This window comes from Staurois parvus, unplaced genomic scaffold, assembly GCF_062004578.1.
Source record: "Staurois parvus isolate SC_StPar_1 unplaced genomic scaffold, SC_StPar_1.0 ptg000647l, whole genome shotgun sequence".
Taxonomy (NCBI): Eukaryota; Metazoa; Chordata; class Amphibia; order Anura; family Ranidae; genus Staurois; species Staurois parvus.
The window spans coordinates 1,526,689-1,550,846 of record NW_028318443.1 but is presented as its reverse complement, the minus strand read 5'-3'; the positions used below and the strand labels follow the sequence as shown (position 1 = coordinate 1,550,846).

The window sequence follows — 24,158 nt, the reverse complement described above, 5'->3', positions numbered from 1 at the left end:
ATTTTATTATACATAACTTCATTTCTGAACGTATTTGTTTTGGTTTCTTTGCATGTATGGATTGCATGGGTTGTTACCAACAATTAAAATGAAATGAAAATTTCATAGCACCTTTAGAAATATATTTACTGAGAAAAATGGTGACATGTTCAATACTTGTTTAACTTGCTGTATATTCAGCACAGTGGCTAAGTGGTTAGCACTTCTGCCTGGCAGTACTTGGGTCATTGGTTTGGATCCCAACCACGGCACCACCTGCCTGGAGTTTGCATGTTCTCCCTGTGCCTGCGTGGGTTTCGTCCGGGTACTCCGGTTTCCTCCCACACTCCAAAGACATGCTGGTAAGTTAATTGGCTCCTGTCTAAATTGTCCCTAGTATGTGAATGTATGAATGTGAGTTAGGGACCTTAGATTGTACGCCCCTTGAGGGTTAGGGACCTTAGATTGTACTCCCCTTGAGGGTTAGGGACTGATGTGAATGTACAATATATATGTAAAGCACTGCGTAAATTGACGCTGCTATATAAGTACCTGAAATAAATTAAAAAAAACTGTATATACAGCATATAAATAAAAATTCCAGTATATATCTCATAGTTTTAAGATACTATAACTTTTGCACAGATCAATCAAAATACACTTATTGGGATTTTTTTTCTCAAAAAAAAAAATGTAGCAGAATACATATTGGCCTAAATTTATAAAAAAAAATTTTTTATATTTTTGCATTTTTACTGAATATATTTTATAGAAGAAAGTAAAAAATATTGTTTTTTTTTCTTCTGTTTATATAATAAAAAAATAAAAAAAAACCAGTGGTGATCAAATACCACAAAAAGAAAGCTCTATTTGTGTGAAAAAATGATATACATTTCTTTTGGTTACAGCGTTGCATGACCGCACGATTGTCAGTTAAACTATCTCAGTGCCAAATAGAAAAATATGGCCTGGTCAGGAAGGGGATAAAGGGGACAAGTGGTTCATTTATTTTATTGTTAAATAAAAAATAAAAAAATATTTCAAAACTGAAAAAAAAACTACTTTGTAGAGTTCAAATTACTGTACAAATATTAAGCACGTATAACTTCTGTTAAAGTAGAATGGCACTAAAAAGTTTTTTTTTTTTGTGATTGGTTTGGATATCGTCAGGAAAAATTTGAATCTTGGTCAGGAGTCCAATGTTGTAATAGAGTCCAATGTTTGGTATGGTTCAATTGGTTACAAGAAGGGAAAAATACACCCAATGCATTTTAGTGGCTGCACCTTGAAATGAAATGACATTACATTATATTTGAACATTTTTTTCATTTTTTTTTCAGTTTATTTTATTTTTTTGTTATTTTGAATGTTGCATTAAAAATGTACATTTAAAAAAAAAAAAAAAAAGAAAAAAATCACTTTGAATGAGAGCATGATAGAAATAACATATGTTCTTCATACCGTACATAGGTCAGCTGTAAACGTGTTTTATTAATGTTCCCCGAGGTATCAATTTAACTGTCATCTTTAATGTTCATCTGGGACTGAAGAATCCCTCTATATATATTTATTTGAGGGATTCATGTTAACAGTCTGTGTTATCCAGAGCAAGTGAATGTACACTACATTATAATGAGGTATGTAATTACTGGGCAGTAGGTGTGCAACATATAACTTTTTTCAGAGCCGTATTATAGAGAACACCGCAATGTGCAGCAAAGCTATAACTTCATTGTTTAGTTTTTGTGCTCTTTCTGCATTTCTAAAAAAAAATATAAAATTGTAATAACAGAAACACCATTCATAGTACAAAACAGCATCTCACTTCCATTGTTTTTATTTAATACGTATTCACTTTTAATTTGATTAAAATCAGAGAGAACTTTTCAACTCCGTAATGTGCAGCAAATTTATAACGTCATTGTTTCAATGTGCTCTTTCTGAATTAAAAAAAAAAATAGTAAAATAAAATAAAATTGTAATAACAGAAACACCATTCATAGTACAAACCAGCATCTCGGTTCCATTGTTTTTATTTAATAAATATTCACTTTTAATTTGATTAAAATCAGAGAGAAATTTTCAGCAGCGCAATGTGCAGCAAAGCTATAACTTCATTGTTTCAATGTGCTCTTTCTGAATTTCAAAAATAAATAAATAAAAAAAATTGTAATAACAGAAACAACATTCATAGTACAAAACAGCATCTCACTTCCATTGTTTATATTTAATACGTATTTGCTTTTAATTTGATTAAAATTAGAGAGAAATTTTCAGCATCGCAATGTGCAACAGAGCTATAACTTCATTGTTTCAATGTGCTCTTTCTGAATTAAAAAAAAAAAAATAGTAAAATAAAATAAAATTGTAATAACAGAAAAACCATTCATAGTACAAACCAGCATCTCAGTTTCATTGTTTTTATTTAATACATATTTTCTTTTAAGTTGATTAAAATTAGAGAGAACTTTTCAGCACCTTAATGTACAGCAAAGCTATAACTTCATTGTTTCAATGTGCTCTTTCTGAATTTCAAAAATAAATAAATAAAAAAAATTGTAATAACAGAAACAACATTCATACTACAAAACAGCATCTCACTTCCATTGTTTATATTTAATAAATATTTGCTTTTAATTTGATTAAAATTAGAGAGCAATTTTCAGCATCGCAATGTGCAACAGAGCTATAACTTCATTGTTTCAATGTGCTCTTTCTGAATTAAAAAAAAAATAAATAGTAAAATAAAATAAAATTGTAATAACAGAAAAACCATTCATAGTACAAACCAGCATCTCAGTTCCATTGTTTTTAATTTAATAAATATTCACTTTTAATTTGATTAAAATCAGAGAGAAATTTTCAACACCGCAATGTGCAGCAAAGCTATAACTTCATTGTTTCAATGTGCTCTTTCTGAATTTCAAAAATAAATAAATACAAAAAATTGTAATAACAGAAACAGAAACAGCATCTCACTTCCATTGTTTATATTTAATAAATATTTTCTTTTAAGTTGATTAAAATTAGAGAGAACTTTTCAGCACCTTAATGTACAGCAAAGCTATAACTTCATTGTTTCAATGTGCTCTTTCTGAATTAAAAAAAAAAAAAAAATTGTAAAATAAAATAAAATTGTAATAACAGAAACACCATTCATAGTACAAAACAGCATCTCAATTCCATTGTTTTTATTTAATAAATATTCTCTTTTAACAGAAACACCATTCATAGTACAAAACAGCATCTCAGTTCCATCGTTTATATTTAATACATATTCTCTTTTAAGTTGATTAAAATTAGAGAGAACTTTTCAGCAACGCAATGTGCAGCAAATCTATATATTTTAAATATATTTTAAAAATATTCTTCCTAAATATATTGACCTATATTTGAAACACTACAATTTTGGCCGTATTCAATATATTTCAAAATATATTTCAACAAAAATATATACTGCATGTTGAAATGCGTTTTTATTTCAAAATATATGGAAAAACATATTTTTAAAAATACATTTCAAATATACTGTATGTCTTTAAAAATTACAAATCTACATTTTCAAATCTGCATTATCAAAGTAGTTGCTCCACCCACATACAGATGTATCAGATCTATTAGTCAGACAAATATTAACTCAAAGCAGGCGGCGCCTACTGTGTTCTTTCTTTTGACAAAGCTTGGAATATCCTTTGGTCATTTGTTACCTTTTTTATGTGCAAAACAAATATTAGATACATTTATCAATTGAGTACTGACGTGATACGTTTTTTATTTGCACTAACATACAATTTTGAGGACAAGCTTTTTCAGGGTATATCCCCTTCTTCAAGGTCCAGGCAGTACTACTTCACAAAGTTTTAGCAGAATGTTAGAAGAGATGTTGAAAAGGGGAGAGAAAAAAACCCCAGAAGGAAACACACAAACAAATGTACACAGCAATAGTTATAAGAATAGGATTAGACTAGAGATAAGACACAGCAAAAGCAAAGACTGGGGGGGGACAACACTCACAGGGGGGGTCGTAAAACTGTTGGATAATGAGTGAGGAATCCCATGTCCAAATTAAGGCCGTTATCTCTTGTGTCAAATAGAATTATCATTCTTAGTTCAAACGTTTTCCTTTCCTGAATAGTTTTGAAATTTCCTTCAAGAGCTAAAATATTGAGGTCTTCCATAGTGTGGTCTGGTTGTGCGAAATGGTGTCCCACAGGTGTGCAAAAGTCATCTTCTTTATGGTGTCCCAAAGGGGTGCAAAAGCCATCTTCTTTATGGTGTCCCACAGGTGTGCAAAAAGTCATCTTCTTTATGGTGTCCCACAGGTGTGCAAAAGTCATCTTCTTTATGGTGTCCCAAAGGGGTGCAAAAGTCATCTTCTTTATGGTGTCCCAAAGGGGTGCAAAAGTCATCGTCTTTATGGTGTCCTACAGGTGTGCAAAAGTCATCTTCTTTATGGTGTCCCACAGGTGTACAAAAGTCATCTTCTTTATGGTGTCCCAAAGGGGTGCAAAAGTCATCGCCTTTATGGTGTCCCACAGGTGTGCAAAAGTCATCTTCTTTATGGTGTCCCAAAGGGGTGCAAAAGTCATCTTCTTTATGGTGTCCCAAAGGGGTGCAAAAGTCATCTTCTTTATGGTGTCCCACAGGTGTACAAAAGTCATCTTCTTTATGGTGTCCCAAAGGGGTGCAAAAGTCATCTTCCTTATGGTGTCCCACAGGTGTGCAAAAGTCATCTTCTTTATGGTGTCCCAAAGGGGTGCAAAAGTCATCTTCTTTATGGTGTCCCAAAGGGGTGCAAAAGTCATCTTCTTTATGGTGTCCCACAGGTGTGCAAAAGTCATCTTCCTTATGGTGTCCCACAGGTGTGCAAAAGTCATCACTCAAAAGGGATCTTCAATATCTCCGGCTCATACAGCTGCACTTCTAGTAATGTTGAGTACCTTATCCAGTGCAGAAAATGCAGCAAAGGATCTTATGTTGGCGAAACAGGACAGAAATTGCAAACAAGGATGAATTTGCACAGACATACCATCAAGGAACATAAAGAAGATGACTTTTGCACACCTGTGGAACACCATTTCGCACAACCAGACCACACAATGGGAGACCTCAATATTTTAGTTCTTAAAGGAAATTTCAAAACTATTCAGGAAAGGAAAAATTTTGAACTAAGAATGATAATTCTATTTGACACAAGAGATAACGGCCTGAATTCGGACATGGGATTCCTCACTCATTATCCAACAGTTTTACGACCCCCTCTGTGAGTGTTGTCCCCCCCAGTCTTTGCTTTTGCTGTGTCTTATCTCTAGTCTAATCCTAGTCTTATAACCATTGCTGTGTACATATGTTTGTGTGTGTTTCTGGTTTTTTTTTCTCCCCCTTTCAACATCTCTTCTAACATTCTGCCTGGACCTTGAAGAAGGGGATATACCCTGAAAGCTTGTCCTCAAAATTGTATGTTAGTTCAAATAAAAAAAATATCACATCAGTACTCAATTGTTTCTGTCGCAAATGCACTAATACGGCTACAATCACCTCAAGATACATTTATCAAAATTAAAAAATATAAAACAGCAACAAGGGTTTCTCAATCAGGGTGGCATGGAATCCTAGGGTTCTTCCAGAGGGTGCTAGGGGTTTCCTGCTGAGCAATGAGCTATTTCTACCTCTCAGCCGTTGATCTTTTTAGCTATCTGTAAGGGGGGAATCCTTCCCAATGTAAGGAACATTCTTCTCACTTATCACCACACTAATAGATCATGAGTTGTAGATATAGTATGTTTTTTTGTCAGGGGTTCCCTGAGACCAGAACGTTATTTCAAGGGTTTGTATGTTTTAAAAGTTTGAGAAAGGCTGATCTAGACTATAAAATGTTCCCTTTAAGTGATCTGTAATGAGAAGATGAAATATGTTTGTTATGTTTGTGTTACAAGGTGTACTGCACTGTTCTACAAGTCACTCTGGCACATCGTCCAGTATTATATCATTCAGGTATTGTCTTCTAATGGACCTGCATGCACCTTGGACTCTTCGGATCAGATGGGCGTATCTTGGGATGGGGATATAATGGCAGGAGCAGTATTATCCCTTCATGTGGAGAAGGAATTTCCCCAATTAACCTTCACTCAGAGGCCAGATCAAGTCATCTGTAGGAAGTAAGATATTCTATTAACGTAAATAAACATTTTTATCCTATTGCTCTTAATTATTACATGTTAATTTTGATACATGTACTGTATATACACTATATTGTCAAACGTATTGGTCGGCCTGCTTTTCCACGCACATGAACTTTAATGGCCTCCCAGTCTTAGTCCGTAGGGTTCAATATTGAGTTGGCCCCGCCCTTTGCAGCTATAACAGCTTCAACTCTTCTGGGAAGGCTGTCCACAAGTTTTAGGAGGGTGTCTATGGGAAGGTTGGACCATTCTTCCAGAAGCACATTTGTCAGGTCAGGCACTGATGTCAGGTGAGGGGGCCTAGCTAGCAGTCTGCACTCTAATTCATCCCAAAGGTATTCTATCAGGTTGAGGTCAGGACTCTGTGCAGGCCAATCAAGTTCCTCCACCCCAAACCGCTCATCCCTGTCTTTATGGATCTTGCTTTGTGCGCTGGTGCGCAGTCATGTTGGAACAGGAAGGGGCCATCTCCAAACTCTTCCCACAAAGTTAGGAGCATGAAATTGTCCAAAATGTCTTGGTATGCTGACGCCTTGAGTTCCCTTCACCGGAACTAGGGGGCCAAACCCAACCCCTGAAAAACAACCCCACACCATAATCCTCACTCCACCAAACTTTACACTTGCCACAATGCAGTCAGGCAAGTACCGTTCTCCTAGCAACTGCCAAACCCAGACACATCCATCAGATTGCCAGACAGAGAAGCATGATTTGTCACTCCAGAGAACATGTCTCCACTGCTCTAGATTTCAGTGGCAGCATGCTTTACACCACGGCATCCGACGCTTTGGATTGCACTTGGTGATGTAAGGCTTGGATGCAGCTGCTCGGCCATGGAAACCCATTCCATGAAGCTCTCTACACACTGTTGTGCTAATCTGAAGGCCACACCAAGTTTGGAGGTCTTTAGCTATTGACTCTGCAGACAGTTGGTGACTTCTGGCACTTCAGCATGCGCTGACCCCGCTCTGTCATGTTATGTGGTCTACCACTTGGTGGCTGAGTTGCTGTTGTTCACAGTTGCTTTCACTTTAGTATAATCCCACTAACAGTTGAGCGTGGAATATTTTGTAGCCAGGAAATGTCACGGATGGACTTATTTCACAGGTGGCCACCTATCACGGGACCACGCTTGGAGTCACTGAGCTCCTGAGAGCGACCCATTCTTTCACCAATGTTTGTAGAAGAAGTCTGCATGCTTAGGTACTTGATTTTTTACACCTGTGGCTTTTTTTTTTCAGATTTTGAAGTTTGAACCCCTGTAATTTTTTTGTGCTGTCTGTGTGCCTTTTGGGGAGATTTCCTTTTTGTATCCTGTCTTGAAGATACAACAGAATATGACGGAAAACCTCCTCATGGTTTTCACCAGCACAAGTGTTCCAGCCACAACCATAACATTTAGGTTTTCCTCTCACTTTTTGTGAGAAAATTTGAGAATCACTCTCTGATGGTCATGTGACCTTATGATGAAACATGTAGGGATGAGGTTTGGATGACATTATCACACACAGAGGTCAAAATACAGCTTCCTATGTATTTGCCCATTCCTGATTTTTAATTTTTTTTATTTTTCATATTTTTTAAATGATTAAGATCATCAAACAAACTTTAATATTACACAAAGATAACCTGAGTAAATACAAAATGCAGTTCTTAAATGATGCCTGGCCATATGTGAAAGTTGAATTTCACTTGCCACACCCTGATTACTGCCAGACCCGTTGAACCAAGAAATCACTTAAATAGAAGCTGTCTAACAAAAGCAAACAAGGGTGCACTCTCATCGTGCATTACCGTGGTACACCACGAATTTATTTGGAAAACATATATATGTATACTCACAAACCAAAGAGAATAAAAACAGAGCAGATATCCGTAATGTCAGTCCAATGGAATACTAGACCCTTATAGGGATAGGCATTTCGGGAGACGGACTCCCTTCTTTAGAAGCTGTCTGATAAAGTGACCGAAAGAAATTCAACAACGGATGAGAAACAAAGTAATTGGCATGTATTAATGTGGAAAGGGACACAAAGCCATTTCTAAGGCTTTGGGACCCCAGTGAACCATGGTGAGAGCCATTATCTACAAATGGAGAAAATTCAGAACAGTGGGGAACCTTCCCAGGAGTGGCCGGTCTAACAAGATTACCCCAAGAGCACAATGACAACTCATCCAGGAGGTCATAAAAGAATCCAGAACAACATCAAAAGAACTGCAGGCCTCACTTGCCTCAGTTAAGGTCAGTGTTCATGATTCAGCAATAAGAAAGAGACTGGGCAAAAATGGCCTCCATGGGAGAGTTTCAAGGCGAAAGCCACTGCTGACCAAAAAGAACACAAAAGCTCATCTCACATTTGCCAAAAAACATCTTGATTATCCCCAAGACCTTTGGGCAAATATTCTGTGGAGTGATGAAACAAATGTTGAACTTTTTAGAAGATGTACATCCCATTACGTCTGGCATAAAACTAACACAGCTTTTCATAAAAAGAACATCATACCAACAGTCAAACATGGTGGTGGTAGTGTGATGGGACTGCAGCTTCAGGACCTGGATGACTTGCCATAATGGAAAAAAACATGAATTTTGTGCTCTACCAGAAAATCTAGTCCGGCCATCAGTTTGTGACCTCAAGCTCAAGAGCACTTGGGTTATGCAGCGGAACAATTGTCCAAAACGCACCAGCAAGTCCACCTCTTAATGGCTAAAACAAAATACAAAATTAAGGTTTTGGAGTGGCCTAGCCAAAGTCCGGACTTAAATCCTATTGAGATGTGGTGGCATGACCTTTAACAGGCCGTTCATGCTTGAAAAACCTCCAATTTGGCTGAATTAAAACAATTCTGCAAAGAAGAGTGGGCCAACATTCCTCCACAGCGATGTGAAAGATTCATTGCCATTGATTGCAGTTATTGCCGCCAAGTGTGGCACAACCAGTTGTTAGGTGTAGGGGGGCAATTACGTTTCACATAAATCTAGGCAGGTTTGGACAGCTTTTTTCTTTCAACAAATGAAATCCTCATTTAGAAACTGCATTTTGTATTTACACGGGTTATCTTTGTGTGTATTAAAATGTGTTTGATGATCTGAATCATTTATGTGTGACAAATATGAAAAAAAAAAATAAATATCAGAAAGTGGTCAAATACTTTTTCACAGCACTGTATTCGAGGTGTGTCCAGAATATATATTGAATGAAGTGCCTACGGTCTATCTAGAAGGACCATGTGAAGGGAGAAGCTGGCCAAGGTCACTTGGGGTGGGGTGCCAGATATACATTACAGCACTGATCAGTTGCATTCCATCCCTGTCAGAGTCGAGACATTCTTTTTTGTGACACCTTGTTCAAGTGCCTCGTAGTAAGAAAAATACAAGCGAGATTGGAACAGCAGTAAAATGTTGTGTTAACCACTTCACACTTTTACCCCCTTCCTGTCCAGGCCAATTTTCAGCTTTCAGTGCTATCACACTATGAATGACAATTGCGCAGTCATGCAACACTGTACCCATATGCATTTTTTTAGACAGATAAAGCTTTATTTTGGTGGTATTTATTCACCACTGGGATTTTTTTTTTTTTTTTGCTATGTAAATGAAAAAGTCCAAAAATTTTGAAAAAAAGTGTTTTTCTTATAAAATTTTGCAAATAAATAATATTTCATTATAAATCTTGGCCAAAATGTATTCCGTTATCTTTTTAGTAACACAAAAAAAAACCAAATTAGTTTATAACCAAAAATTATAATTTTTAAACATTTTTTTTTACATTTTAATTTTAGTTTTTATATTATTATTTAGGGTTTTTTTACACACTGTCACCCTAGAAGTACAGTGTCACCATGTACTACTTGTGGGGGGTGATGAAGATTTTTTTTTTTTTTTTTTTTACACAACCCATATAGGAAGTAAAAGCAATCATTTCTCCTTCTCTCTGGCTGCATTCTTGCAGCCATTGAGAATTACTGTGTGAGCTGTGATTGGTCACAGCTTGTCACATGGTACAAGGCTGTTGTGAATAGGCCTTGTACCATGCGACCTCTGTCATCATTTACAGATTTCACAAGTAATAAGCAATGATGTCAGAAGTGACATCTTGTTTACTACTTTGCATGTGATCACTGATTGGCCAGTCAGTGATCACATGATCGGGACCTCGCACAGAGGTCCCGTACGACAATCGGTGTTCCACTGTGTCTGGAGGACACAGCGGGCACCAGAGCGCGGTGCTGCGCGCTTCCAGGGAGCGTGCACAAGCAGGGGGCAGGGAGGCTGTTTATAAATGGCCACCCGACCCTGCAGTGCCACCGTCCGGCCATTTGGAAATGGTAAGGAAAGCTTATTGAGAAGCTGCGCTATCACCTGGACAAGTGTTTCAATGGCACAAGGCCTTCAAGGAAGGATGAGAAGTTTTTGAAGATGAACAACAATCACAACGCCCCTTTTCGTCAAAAACAGAACAGAATGTGGATGCATTGAGGTCTGTTCTCTACCGTGAACGATGACTCGCTATCAGAATGATTGATGAGGAAACGGGAATTACCAAGACGGTTGTTTATTAAATCACGACTCATGATGTGAACATGAGAAAAGTGTGTGTAAAACTTGTTCCAAATAACTTGTCTCCTGATTAGAAGGAACACCGCCAACTCGTTTTCAAGACCTGTTTGCCCGTTTGGAAAGAGAGCCTAATATTTTTGGAGTTGAGTGATCATGGGAGATGAGTCCTGAGTGTTTGAGTACTATCCCAAGATGAAGGAACAAAGTTCACAATGGCACACACCCACTTCACCTCACCTCACCTTAAGAAAGCTTGAATGAGCAAATCAAAGGTCAAACCAAAGGTCATTGTTTTTTCTTTTATTCACCTACCATGTACCTACTGGTCTAACTGTGAATCAAAGATTTTTCCTGGGACTTTTAGTCACTTGAGCTTTTTCTGTGCATCCTGAGATCCACTCAACTTGGATCCTTCATCACTACAATGCACCGAGTCACAGTGCTTTGGTAGTCAGAAAGCTTTTGGTTAAAAAACACATCACGGTGCTTCCCCATTCACCCTACAGCCCCGACTTGGCTCCTTGTGACTATTTCATATTCCCAAAGATGAAGAAGGGTTTGAAAGGACACCATTTTGGTGGTGTGGATAACATCCAAAGAGCCACTTGAAGTCTACCGGGATGCTATAAAGAATGAAAAAATCTCTGGGAGCATTGAGTACAATCACAAGGAGCATACTTTGAAGGAGACAATGTTCAATTATCCATTTTTTTAATAAAATAATTCTCATTACTTTCTGGACGCACCTCGCATTACATGTTGGTGTATTGAAAAGCTATAGTGCTGCATATGCTTCTAATTGGTTGGTGCACCTGCACCATGTGAGTGGTTTTATATCTGGGATTGAAATAAATGTGGTTATAAAGGTAATATACTATGGAGTGCTTTTTCTGAGGTTGGCTGGAATCTTAAGGGGCATTGTCTTTAAAATTGGATGAGAAGGAAAACCTTGCAGCAAAGGAGTGTATCCAGCATTAGGATTCCAGTAGGAGCTGATGAATATTTGAGGACCCTTTTAACTGGGACATGTGCACTTTTTGACCTTACATTTAGTTGGAGGTCAAAGCTGTCAGGTGAGAGTACATCCGATGAAGGGCAGCACTGTGGTCTATAAGTGAATGCATGCACAGCATTGGTGGTTCGGAGAAACATAAAAAGAACTATTGAATAGATGATTGACAGTTCTCTAACCACTTCCCAACCGTGCTATTGCCGAAAGACGGCTACAGCACGATTGTCTAGTTCTGGGAGGGCGTCCATGGATATTCTTGCAGAACACGCCACCGGTGATCGCTGTGTCCTAAGGAAAAGGCCAATCACAGCAGCCTTTTACCACATGATCAGCTGTGTCCAATAACACAGCAGATCACCGGGTAAATACAGTTGCTGGTTATCGGCTGCACTTTCCTCACGCTGCCACAGCGTGAGGAAAGTACAGCCGAGAACTGGCAATTGTCAGCGAAGGGATCGGCACTGATCATCAGGGCATTGATGATCAGTGCCCAGCAATGCCACCCACCTGTGCCACCCACCTATGCCCATCAGTGCTGCCCACCTGTGCCCAGCAGTGCCATCCACCTGTACCCAGCAGTGCTACCCATCAGTGCTGCCCATCAGTGCCACCAGACAGTGCCCAGCAGTGCCATCAGTCAGTGCCACCCAGCAGTGCCCATCAGTGCTGTCTATCAGTGCCACATATCAGTGCTGCCTATCACTGCCACCTCATCAGTGCCACCTCATCAGTGCCATGCAGGGGCAGACTGGCCATTCGGGCTCTCCGGCAGTGCCCGAGGGCCCCATGAGATGCCCCTGGTACCTTTCATAGGCCCCATGATCCCCTATTGCCCAGGGGCCCCATGAGTTATCAGTCAGCCCCTGGTGCCACCTATCCATGCCACATATTCATGCTGCCTATCCTTGCCCATCAGTGCTGCCTATCAATGCAGTCTCATCAATGCACATTAGTGAAGGAGAAAAACTACCTGTTTGCAAAATGTTATAATAGAAACAAAGAAAAACGTTTTTTTCTCAAATGTTTGCTAATTTTTTGTTTATAGCGCAAAAAATAAAATACCCAGCGGTGAGTAAAAACAACCAAAAGAAAGCTTTATTTCTGTGACAACAATTATAAAAATTTCATATGGGTACAGTGTTGGATGACCACGCAATTGTCATTCAAAGATGAAAATTGACCTGGGCAGGAAGGGGGGGGGGGGAGGGGGAAGTGCCCAGTAGGCAATTGGTTAATAATGATTTTTTTATTTAATTTGTTTTATTTTTTGATCAATCAATTACATATCTGCAAATCAAGTAGTTGTATACACATTATCAGTTGCTGGAAGACGTATAAGAAGCACCGTTGAAGACACAGTGGGTATTTCTTTAATTGAGATGTTTATGAGTTTATTCAATTTTTTCCATTCGATGTTGATGTTTCACAAATATTTGTCATTTTATTTATATTCAATTTCAGAATTTTTTATTTATTTGCCTCATTGAAACAAAAGAACCTAATTGGACTCAAAGTTCAATGTTTTGTTTTTTTTTGCTTAAACTAATTCAGGCTTTCACTTCTTATTGATTTAAAAAACATAATTTATATACCCCCCCTACCAGCTTCTGGGGAGCCCACTCCTACATTTGCAATGTATCCCTATCAGGGGCGGACTGACAACTCATGGGGCCCCCGGGCAATAGGGGATCATGGGGCCCCTGTGTCCTTGCCCAAACTCAAAAAAGCCTATGAAAATGGTACCAGGGGCATCTCATGGGGCCCCCTACTGACCCCGGGCCCTCAGGCAGTGCCCGAGTTTCCAAATGGTCAGTCCGCCCCTGATCCCTATCCTATCCTCCTTCACAAGTCTCTGTTTTCCCTTCACTCCCCAAAATGTTATACTTATGTACCTATGTTCCTCTCCCCACCTTTGTAAGGACATCATTCCTACTGTAACCATTACCTCTGTTTATCTGTATATGGAATGTCCAATTTTCTTTTTTTTGTTGTTTTCAACCCCTTGTTAAAAAAACAATAAAATTATTTGAACAAGAAAAAACATAATTTATAATTATTATCATTTCTCATCTTCATCCTACTTTCAGGATTCTTCTTGAAAAATATCTTCAGCTACAGACTATAAAATTTGCCATGGAAGAGATAAATAGTAACCCTCATCTTCTCCCCAATGTAACCTTGGGCTTCCAGATCTATGACTCCTGTCGAGTGTTGCAGAAGGAGCTGGAGGGCACCTTATGGATGATAACTGGACTCAAAAAAGCCATACCCAACTTTCAGTGCCAAAAGAAGAAGCCATTGACTGCCATCATTGGCTACTCTACGTCTACATTCTCTATACTGATGGCTCATATTTTAAGGGTGATCAAGATTCCACACGTATGTATGAGATATGCATTGATAACAAGAGAACACTGCAGATGGCCTTTAGAGCCTGAAGGTTTTTATTTCAGTTCTCAAGCCATGTCTTACCTGTCATCAAGGAAAACTCACTAGGCACTAAATTTATGGATGGCAGTAAAAAAGAAAAGCATATCAAAATTTTATCAATGAGGACTTCATATGTGTTTCTATCAGTGTTTATTGTGAAGTTCTTAACAAAGACATTTGTTTAGCCTCAGCTTGTTAAAGTAGAACTCACGGCACAATCGTAATTGGCAGATATATCACCAGTTAATTTTGACGTCAACTTTTGATTTAATTTTAGTCATAGTCTTTTAACTAAAGGGCCATTTTAGGTTTGGTTATATTTTAGTCATCTGAATTGATTTAGATGTATTTTAGTCCACTAAAATCTCCAGTACATTTTAATCGGCTAAAATCATTTTAGTCAACTAAAAGCCAATGGATTTAGTGAATTGTAATGCATTATTTAAGCATTTCTCTAGAATTTTCAAATGCAATATAAACTCCTGGAGTACATAAACTCTCTTTTTTTTGTAGCCTCCCTATTGATTATGCCCATATTTCTGTGCTCAAAGCGGTACATTTTTTTGCATGGAAGCATATATTTTTTTTATTGTAGGCCTGTAATTCTTAGGAATAACTCACTGAAATCTGTCCGAACAAGAGTCTAGTAAACATCCCGGGTATGACAAAACTTGAAACACGAAATCATAAATTATAATTTAATAAATAATCATAAAAAGTAATAATATAATAATAATAAATATAATTCAATAATGTAATCAAACCAAAAACACTGAAATTTGAAATAGAGCGCCAAGTTTGCACATCACTGAGCAAAGTCGCAGAATCGTTTTCAGTGTCTGATGAGGAATTTCCCCCACGAATCATTATCACTCAATTCTGCAAGTGGTTTTGATTTACTATCGCTGTTCTCTAGCCGGTCTAAAACCGCTTTTGACCTAAAGGGACGCTTTTTGGACGCCATGGACGCTTCTCAGTTTCCAGGCAGAAAGAACCGTAAAAATGCAGGCAGGGCGCCGGACAAAGCACTCGGGACAAAATGTATGTGAAATGGTTTGATACAGGAAAGTTAGACTATGTGATTTTAGTGTATTTAGTGAATGTCACTGTTTGACATTTTTAAATTTCCCGCCGTTCCGTCCCCCGTATGTCCCGACGTCGCAGGGAACGGAACCCAGAAGACAGATGCCAGCATCGGCCGGAGGACATTACAGGGGACACTGCAGGGGGGACATCGCGGGAGTGAAGGACAAGGTAAGTGATCGAGGGATCCCGGAGCAGCTCTGCAGTGTATTCCCGAGTGTAGCTCGGGGTCACCGCTTGTGGTGCTGAAACTTTACCCCGAGCTACACTCGGGAATACCGCCAGGGGGGTTAATTATATATTTTATTAATTTTCTTTAGAAAAAGAGACAGTACAAATAACAACATCAAATATACCCCCTTCCCCCCATGTCCATTCCTGTCTTAAATTCTCTTCTCTCTGTATACCGACCTATTTCTTTTTATCTGTTTAATTATTTCAATTCTCCAACTCAATTACTAAATCACCCCTCATTTTAACATATTTTTCTGATGTTTTAAAATCACACCACCCTCTCCATTTTTCTCTAAACACTTCCTCCTCAATATAATACAACTACTCCATCTTATTGATATACACAATTCTATCTATCCAGTCCCTCATTGTTGGGGGATCCTGGGCCTGCCAATATTTAGGAATCAAGCTCTTTGCCACACTAAGTAGATAATACATCATCTATCAATCCATTCAGTCAGTCATATCCAACCCTTGGAGATTGCATGGACCATCACTTGTAAGCAGGGACAGACTGACCATTGGGAAACTCAGGCACAGCCTGAGGTCAGTAGGGGGCCCCATGAGATGCCCCTGGTACCTTTTTCGAGCTTGGGCAAAGACACAGGGGTCCCATGATCCCCTATTGCCAGAGGGCCCCATGAGTTGGTAGTCTGCCACTGCTCATAAGTGACTTTTTCCATGAATTCTCTTTCCCCAACCCCTACCATGCAGGAGATCCCACATGGCTAGGGATGAAACTAGAACAATTTAGACAGGAGCCAATTAACCTAACAGCAGGGGTAGACTGACCATTCAAGCACTCAGGCACTGCCAAGGGCCCAGGGTCAGTAGGGGGCCCCATGAAATGCCCCTGGTACCTTTTTTATAGGCTTTTTTGAGTGTGGGCAAGGACACAGGGGCCCCATGATCCCCTATTGCCCAGGGGCCCCATGAGTTGTCAGTCCACCCCTGCCTACCAGAATGTCTTTGGAGTGTAGGAGGAAATCCACATGAACACAAACTCCATGCAGGAGGCACCATGGCTGGGAATTGAACCCACAACCCAATTATTGCAAGGCAGAAGTGCTAACCACTAAGCCATTGTGCCACTCTAATACATCATGCTATTTTTATATTGTTTTACTGACATCTCTGTTTTCTAAAAAAAAAGGCACACCCACGGGTCCTTCTGGATTGAAGTCCCCAAAATATCCTCTATATTTTGAATTATTCCTTGCCAAAATATTTGTATTTTTGGACATTCCCTCCAAATGTGCGCCATTGTCCCTAATGCCCCACATCCCCTCCAACACAATGGTGATATTTCCTCTCGCTGTTTGTGTGCCACACTCGGTGTACAATACCATCTGGACAAACATTTATAATTCATTTCAACTATGTTCATATTCCTCACCCCCTGTATTAATTTTAACACTTTACTCTTCTGCATATACTCTAATAACATGCAGTTGATGAAAATTTGAATTGATTTTCATCATAGTTTTTGTCAATTTACGAAAATTTAGCAGAATTTATGTTTAGCTTTCGTCGCTGGAAACAAAACTGCTAATGAAAATTATGATGAACATATTTTCGTCTACGAAAATTGACACTTGCATTAACACAGCGGTTTTTGTTTTTCTGAGTTCACCCATAACATAGTTTTATTACCGTATATACTCGAGTATAAGCCGAGTTTTTCAGCACATTTTTTGTGCTGAAAAACGGCCCCCTCGGCTTATACTCGAGTCAACGTCAAGGGGGGCGCGTACAGGGGTGGGCAGAGGGCTGCTGTCTCTTACCTGGCTCCCACGATGATCCATCCAGGAAGCGCTGCTCCTTTAGTCACTCCGGCCACTCCCTCACTCCTGCCGCTCGGCTCCGCCTCCTCACCGGTGATTGGCCGCCAGAACTGAAGCTCAAGAAAGGTACACAGGCGGCCAATCACAGGCGAGGAGGCGGAGCCGAGCGGACCCCCGAAAATATCGAGTGAGGGAAAAGCCGTTAAGTGTGCAGTGCAGAGGTGCTGCTGCAACCACATATGCTGGCTGCAGCAGCACCATACTGCAACAGGGGTCAGCAAGTGTCATTGGTGTCAGTGGGAGGAATAGTGCCACATCATTGGTGTCACTGATACTAATGATGGGGCATTATTCCTCCCACTGACACCAACGATGGGGCACTATTCCTCCCACTGATACTAATGATGGGGCATTATTCCTCCCACTGACACCAACGATGGGGCACTATTCCTCCCAGTGATACCAATGATGGGGCACTATTCCTCCCACTGACACCAATGATGGTGCACTATTCCTCCCACTGATACCAATGATGGGGCACTATTCCTCCCACTGACACCAATGATGGGGCACTATTCCTCCACTGACACCAATGATGGGGCACTATTCCTCTCACTGATACCAATGATGGGGCACTATTCCTCCCACTGACACCAATGATGGGGCACTATTCCTCCCACTGATACCAATGATGGGGCACTATTCCTCCCACTGATACCAATGATGGGGCACTATTCCTCCCACTGATACCAATGATGGGGCACTATTCCTCCCACTGACACCAATGATGGGGCACTATTCCTCCCACTGATACCAATGATGGGGCACTATTCCTCCCACTGATACCAATGATGGGGCACTATTCCTCCCACTGACACCAATGATGGGGCACTATTCCTCCCACTGACACCAATGATGGGGCACTATTCCTCCCACTGACACCAATGATGGGGCACTATTCCTCCCACTGACACCAATGATGGGGCACTATTCCTCCCACTGATACTAATGATGGGGCTTATACTCGAGTCAATAGTTTTTCCCAGTTTTTTGTGGTAAAATTAGGTACCTCGGCTTATATTCGGGTCGGCTTATACTCAAGTATATATGGTATTTATTGACCGAGCCAGGCAATTCATCATTTTTCATTTCCTTTAACCACTTGCCTTCCAGAGGATTTCCCCCCCTCCTGACCAGGCCATTTTTTTGCAAAACGGCGCTGCGTTACTTTAACTGACAATTGCGCGGTCATGCAACGCTGCACCCAAATTACATTTATGTCCTTTTTTTTCCACAAATGGAGCTTTTTTTTGGTGGTATTTGATCACCTGTGAGTTTTTTATTTTTTGTGCTATAAACAAAAAAAGACAACATTTTTGACTTTTTACTATAAAACATATCCAGTAAAAAAATTTAAAAAATCTAATTTCATCATAAACAATATTTTTGACTTTTGCTATAAAACATATCCAGTAAAAAAAATTCAAAAATCAAATTTCATCATAAATTTAGGCCAAAATGTATTCTGCTCCATGTCTTAGCAAAAAAAATCCCAGTACGTGTAAATTATTTGGTTTACGTGAAAGTTATAGCGTCTACGAATGGCGGCATATATACTGGAATTTTTTTTTTATACTAGTAATGGCGATGATCAGCGATTTATAGCTGGACTGCGGCGGGCATTCTGACACTAACTGACACTGACTAACTACCACTGACATCCCCAGTGACACTAATACAGTAATCAGTGCTAATAAAAAGCACTGACACTGTACTAATGGCACTGGGCAGGAAGGGGTTAACATCTGGGTGGATCAAAGGGTTACCTGTGTGCTGTTTTACTATGTTGCCTGTTTGTGCTTTACTATTTAAGCACACTGCTTTGTATTGCTCTACTATGCAGAGCAATACAAAGCAGCATGCTGGTGCTGACAGGGGAGAGATCTGTATTGTTTACATACAGACCTCTATAAACAAAAAAAAACAACATTTTTGACTTTTTGCTATAAAACATATCCAGTAAAAAAATTTTAAAAATCACATTTTGTAAAAAATTTAGGCCAGAATGTATTCTGCTCCATGTCTTTGCTAAAAAAAAATCCCAATACATGTAAATTAATTGGTTTACGTGAAAGTTATAGTGTCTAAAATGGCGGTATAGATAATGGGATTTTTGTCAGTGTTCCTCGGCAATCGCAGGCGGGGAATCTCCATCCGGGAACCGGTGATCGACAGCTGTAGCCGCCAATAGTGGTCGGTGTTCCTCGGCAATCGCAGATGGGAAATCTCCAGCAGGGAACCGGTGATTGACAGCTGTAGCCACCAATAGTTTTTGGTGTTCCTCGGCAATTGCAGGTGAGAAATCTCCAGCAGGGAACCGGTGATCGACAGCTGTAGCCGCCAATAGTGGGGCGGTAGGGCGGCACGCACTCCCTACCTGGAAATACTAAATCACATATTCCGTGTTCCTTGGTGATCGCAGGCTGGGAATCTCTGGCCGGGAACCAGTGATCAACAGCTGTAGCCACCAATGGCGGTCGGTGTTCCTCAGCGATTGCAGACGGGGAATCTCCAGCCAGGAACAGGGGATCGACAGCTCTAGCCGCCAATGGCAGCCAGTGTTCCTCAGCGATCGCAGGCTAGGAATCTCTGGCCGGAAACCGCTGATCGACAGCTGTAGCCACCAATGGCGGCCAGTGTTCCTCAGCGATCGCAGGCTAGGAATCTCCGGCCGGGAACCGGTGATCGACAGCTGTAGCCGCCAATGGCGGTCAGTTTTCCTTGGCATTTGCAGTTTGGGAATCTCCGACCGGGAACCGGTGATCGACAGCTGTAGCCGCCAGTGGTGGTCAGTGTTCCTCGGCAATCGCAGGCGGGGAATCTCCGTCCGGGAACCGGTGATCGACAGCTGTAGCCACCAATAGTGGTCGGTGTTCCTCGGCAATCGCAGGTGGGAAATCTCCAGTAGAGAACCGGTGATCGACAGCTGTAGCCACCAATAGTTTTCTGTGTTCCTCGGCAATCGCAGGTGGGAAATCTCCAGCAGGGAACCGGTGATCGACAGCTGTAGCCACCAATAGTGGTCGGTGTTTCTCGGCAATCGCAGGTGGGAAATCTCCAGCAGGGAACCGGTGATTGACAGCTGTAGCCACCAATAGTTTTTGGTGTTCCTCGGCAATCGCAGGTGGGAAATCTCCAGCAGGGAACCGGTGATCGACAGCTGTAGCCGCCAATGGTGGTGCAGGTAGGGCGGCACGCACTCCCTACCTGGAAATACTAAATCACATATTCCGTGTTCCTTGGTGATCGCAGGCTGGGAATCTCTGGCCGGGAACCAGTGATCAACAGCTGTAGCTGCCAATGGCAGTCGGTGTTCCTCAGCGATCGCAGACGGGGAATCTCCAGCCAGGAACCGGTGATCGACAGCTCTAGCCGCCAATGATGGCCAGTGTTCCTCAGCGATCGCAGGCTAGGAATCTCCGGCCGGGAACCGGTGATTGACAGCTGTAGCCACCAATGGCGGTCAGTGTTCCTCGGCGATCGCAGGCTGGGAATCTCCGGCCAGGAACCGGTGATTGACAGCTGTAGCCGCCAATGGCGGTCAGTGTTCCTCGGCGATCGCAGTTTGGGAATCTCCGGCCGAGAACCGATGATCGACAGCTGTAGCCGCCAATGGCAGTCAGTGTTCCTCAGCAATCGCAGGCAGGGAATCTCCGGGGGGGGGAATGAAAACCCCTGAATTTTGCTCATCCTTAGTGATATGTATCTAAAAACTTTTCAGATTATTATATTATCAACATATTCATTTTATATATTATTTTCAGATCAGCCACATATCCACCAGTTCCCTGCTGAGTGACCGGACTCAGTTCCCGTTCTCTCTCCGCACTGCTCCCAGTGATGCCTTTCAGTCTAAAGGAATGGCCCATTTGGTGCTAAGCTTTGGATGGACCTATGTTGGAATGGTTGCCGATTCTAATGACTATGGTTATCAAGGAATTCAGGGGGTAAGACAAGAAATAATCCAGTTGGGAGTCTGTGTGGCATTTATAGAGTATATCCAAAACAGTCGCCCAGACAAAAACATTCCACGTATCATCCAGACTATTAAGAATTCCAGAACTAATGCTATAGTTATATTTGCATCAGATGTTGATCTCATTCCTCTGCTTGAAGAGCTTTTACATCACAATGTGACCAAGAAGACTTTGGTGGCCAGTGAAGGCTGGGCAACTTCGACCTTGTTGTCCTCTGAAAAATACTCAACACATCTCACTGGAACAATGGGATTTGCCTATTACAGCGGGGATATACCAGGCTTCCACACATTTATTGAAAACATCCAATTTTCCAAGTTATCACAAGAATTGTGGGACTTGATGTTCTGGGAGGAGCATGCTGGCTGCACTCTTCTAAATTACCAAAATATACCCTTTATTCGTGAAAGGCCTGCAAGGAATTGCACCGATAATGATATCATTGAACATTTTCAGATCAGCTTGGATAATGTCACCAGCTTACGGCTTCTTTATAACCTTTACAGTGCCGTATATGTGATTGCCAAAGCCTTGCATGACTTGAATATTTGCCAAAATGGCAATGGCCGTTTTTTGAACGGGAGCTGCTCAGACATTTGGAATGTGAAGCCATGGCAAGTAAGATCTGTTCTCGTAAGATGATTTAACAAACAATAAATACTAAACACAATATCTGATTTTGAGAGAACTAGGCTAGTGGCCAGGAGGAAAGCACAAATAAGATATGCTGGGCTGGTGGCCCTCATGAATACTTTCACTGTTGAGTGTTAGCTAGCTCTTCTAATCTGCGATCACAGCCTCTGGCTGAAAGGAATTTTCCAGTATTGCCTTCCTTTGCATCTCTGATGTCATGTGACTAGGGGTGAGTTTGGGGTTTGGTTCAGACCTATATGGTAAGGAGAAAAGTGAGCACTCTCAAAAAAAGCAGCTATAGTGCTAAAAGGTAAACCAAAATAAAAACCTCAGTAATAAGAAAATAAAAAAGTGCAGCACTTAAAATAAGTAAATAATGTCCGTAGAGATAATCAATGAATATCATTGTAATAATAATAATCCATAGGTGACAATCCGTGCAAATGTGTTGTGAACTGCAGCAGTACTTCAGTGCTGGTGCTCTGAAACAGAGGGGTAAGAATACGCACTCACCAGATGCGTAATGGTATTACACATTAGATCAACCAACAGAGGTCCCCTTTAAGGAAATGGATTTAAGCCAGGTCACTTAAAATAAGTAAATAATGCCCGTATAGATAATCAATGAATATCATCGTAATAATAATAATCCATAGGTGACAATCCGTGCAAATGTGTTGTGAACTGCAGAGGTACTTCAGTGCTGGTGCTCTGAAACAGAGGGGTAAGAATACGCACTCACCAGATGCATAATGGTATTACACATTAGATCAATCAACAGAAGTCCCCTTTAAGGAAATGGATTTAAGCCAGGTCAAGGAATATCCTCCATCTGTGTGGTGGGTGGTACGTCAGGTACTCCTGGGTAGTATGGGATCCAGTCAGCCAGAGGTCCCCTTTAAGGGATGGATGGGTGTAGCAGCCTGTGTGACAGGAACTCCCTTCTCTGGATACTGTAGTGGATCGGGTGGGCTCTATAAATCAATCGCTGCAGATCGGAGAGGGGTCCCCGGAGATGGAGCGTTTTCTCTTCTCTGTCATCCTGCGCCCGATCCTAGTCCGCACTCCTCGCTCTCGACGATCGTCCGTCTATTGGGGGGTCGGCTCCGTCCGCTCTGCCTCTCCTGCACAGCGCACACACACCAGGCTCCGCAATCCTCTGCAGCCGGGGAGCGTCTGAGAAGAGGCTCGCTCGCTTTCATCCCTTAAACGGGACCTCTGGCTGACTGGATCCCATACTACCCAGGAGTACCTGACGTACCACACACCAACCAGAGGGAGGATAATCCTTGACCTGGCTTAAATCCATTTCCTTAAAGGGGACCTCTGTTGATTGATCTAATGCGTAATGCGATTACGCATCTGGTGAGTGCATATTCTTACCCCACTGTTTCAGAGCACCAGCACTGAACTATCGCTGCAGTTCACAACATATTTGCACGGATTGTCACCTATGGATTATTATTATTACGATGATATTCATTGATTATCTATACGGACATTATTTACTTATTTTAAGCACTGCACTTTTTTATTTTCTTTGGTTCAGACCTGAATTCGAAGTGAACCGAGCCCATTTGTAGATCTGCTATAGTGGCTGTTTGTGATCATTTACCCACCTGAGTTCCTGGTGCTGCTCTAATGAAAACTTGGTGCTCGGGAGCCAAGAAGACATCATTTAATCAATGACATTGAATACAAAAAATATATCTACAGTGCTTGTGAGCTACTATGGTGTATTCATTAAAATTAGGCTGTGAAACAATTTGTATTAATTCTGTGGTTCGCTAACACTTATACACATACCTATATAATGTGTGATAATGGTAAATATTTATTTTATATTAGTGTCGCGCTCCACTAAAATATGTTAATTATATAAAAATTCATAATTATTGCATGTGTAAAAATAATTATTGCATGTGAAAACATAAAGTTTAATTCATGCTCAATATATCTAATTATCATAAAGTAATAAAATAATCATGAAAAAATATATAATATTGATGAATGAAATAATATAAATATGAAATTAATTTAAAATTGTGAGATTATAACTATGAGTGTCCAATATATCGCATATCAATTTTTTTTTTATTTGATTTTATTTCAATTTTTTTTTGGACACTCATATTTATAATCTCACAATTTTAAATTAATTTCATATTTATATTATTTTATTGATCAATATTATATATTTTTTCATGATTATTTTATGACTTT

The 24,158-nt window shown here is 40.5% G+C and overlaps 2 protein-coding genes across 2 annotated transcripts in view; both read left to right on the top strand.

Annotated features, from left to right (window-relative positions):
• Positions 1 to 1,611: 1,611 nt before the first annotated feature.
• LOC149448958 (vomeronasal type-2 receptor 26-like) overlaps positions 1,612 to 24,158 on the top strand; it is a 40,821-nt gene continuing 18,274 nt past the window's right edge. Inside the window, exons 1-3 of the mRNA XM_089694012.1 lie at positions 1,612 to 1,616; positions 5,916 to 6,137; positions 13,822 to 14,113. Coding sequence (XP_089550138.1) covers positions 1,612 to 1,616; positions 5,916 to 6,137; positions 13,822 to 14,113 — 519 coding nt within the window. The remainder of the gene's footprint in view (positions 1,617 to 5,915; positions 6,138 to 13,821; positions 14,114 to 24,158) is intronic.
• On the top strand, positions 21,228 to 21,944 carry LOC149448959 (extracellular calcium-sensing receptor-like). The gene has a single exon (XM_089694048.1). The coding sequence runs from the start codon at positions 21,228 to 21,230 to the stop codon at positions 21,942 to 21,944; it is 717 nt and encodes a 238-aa protein (XP_089550174.1).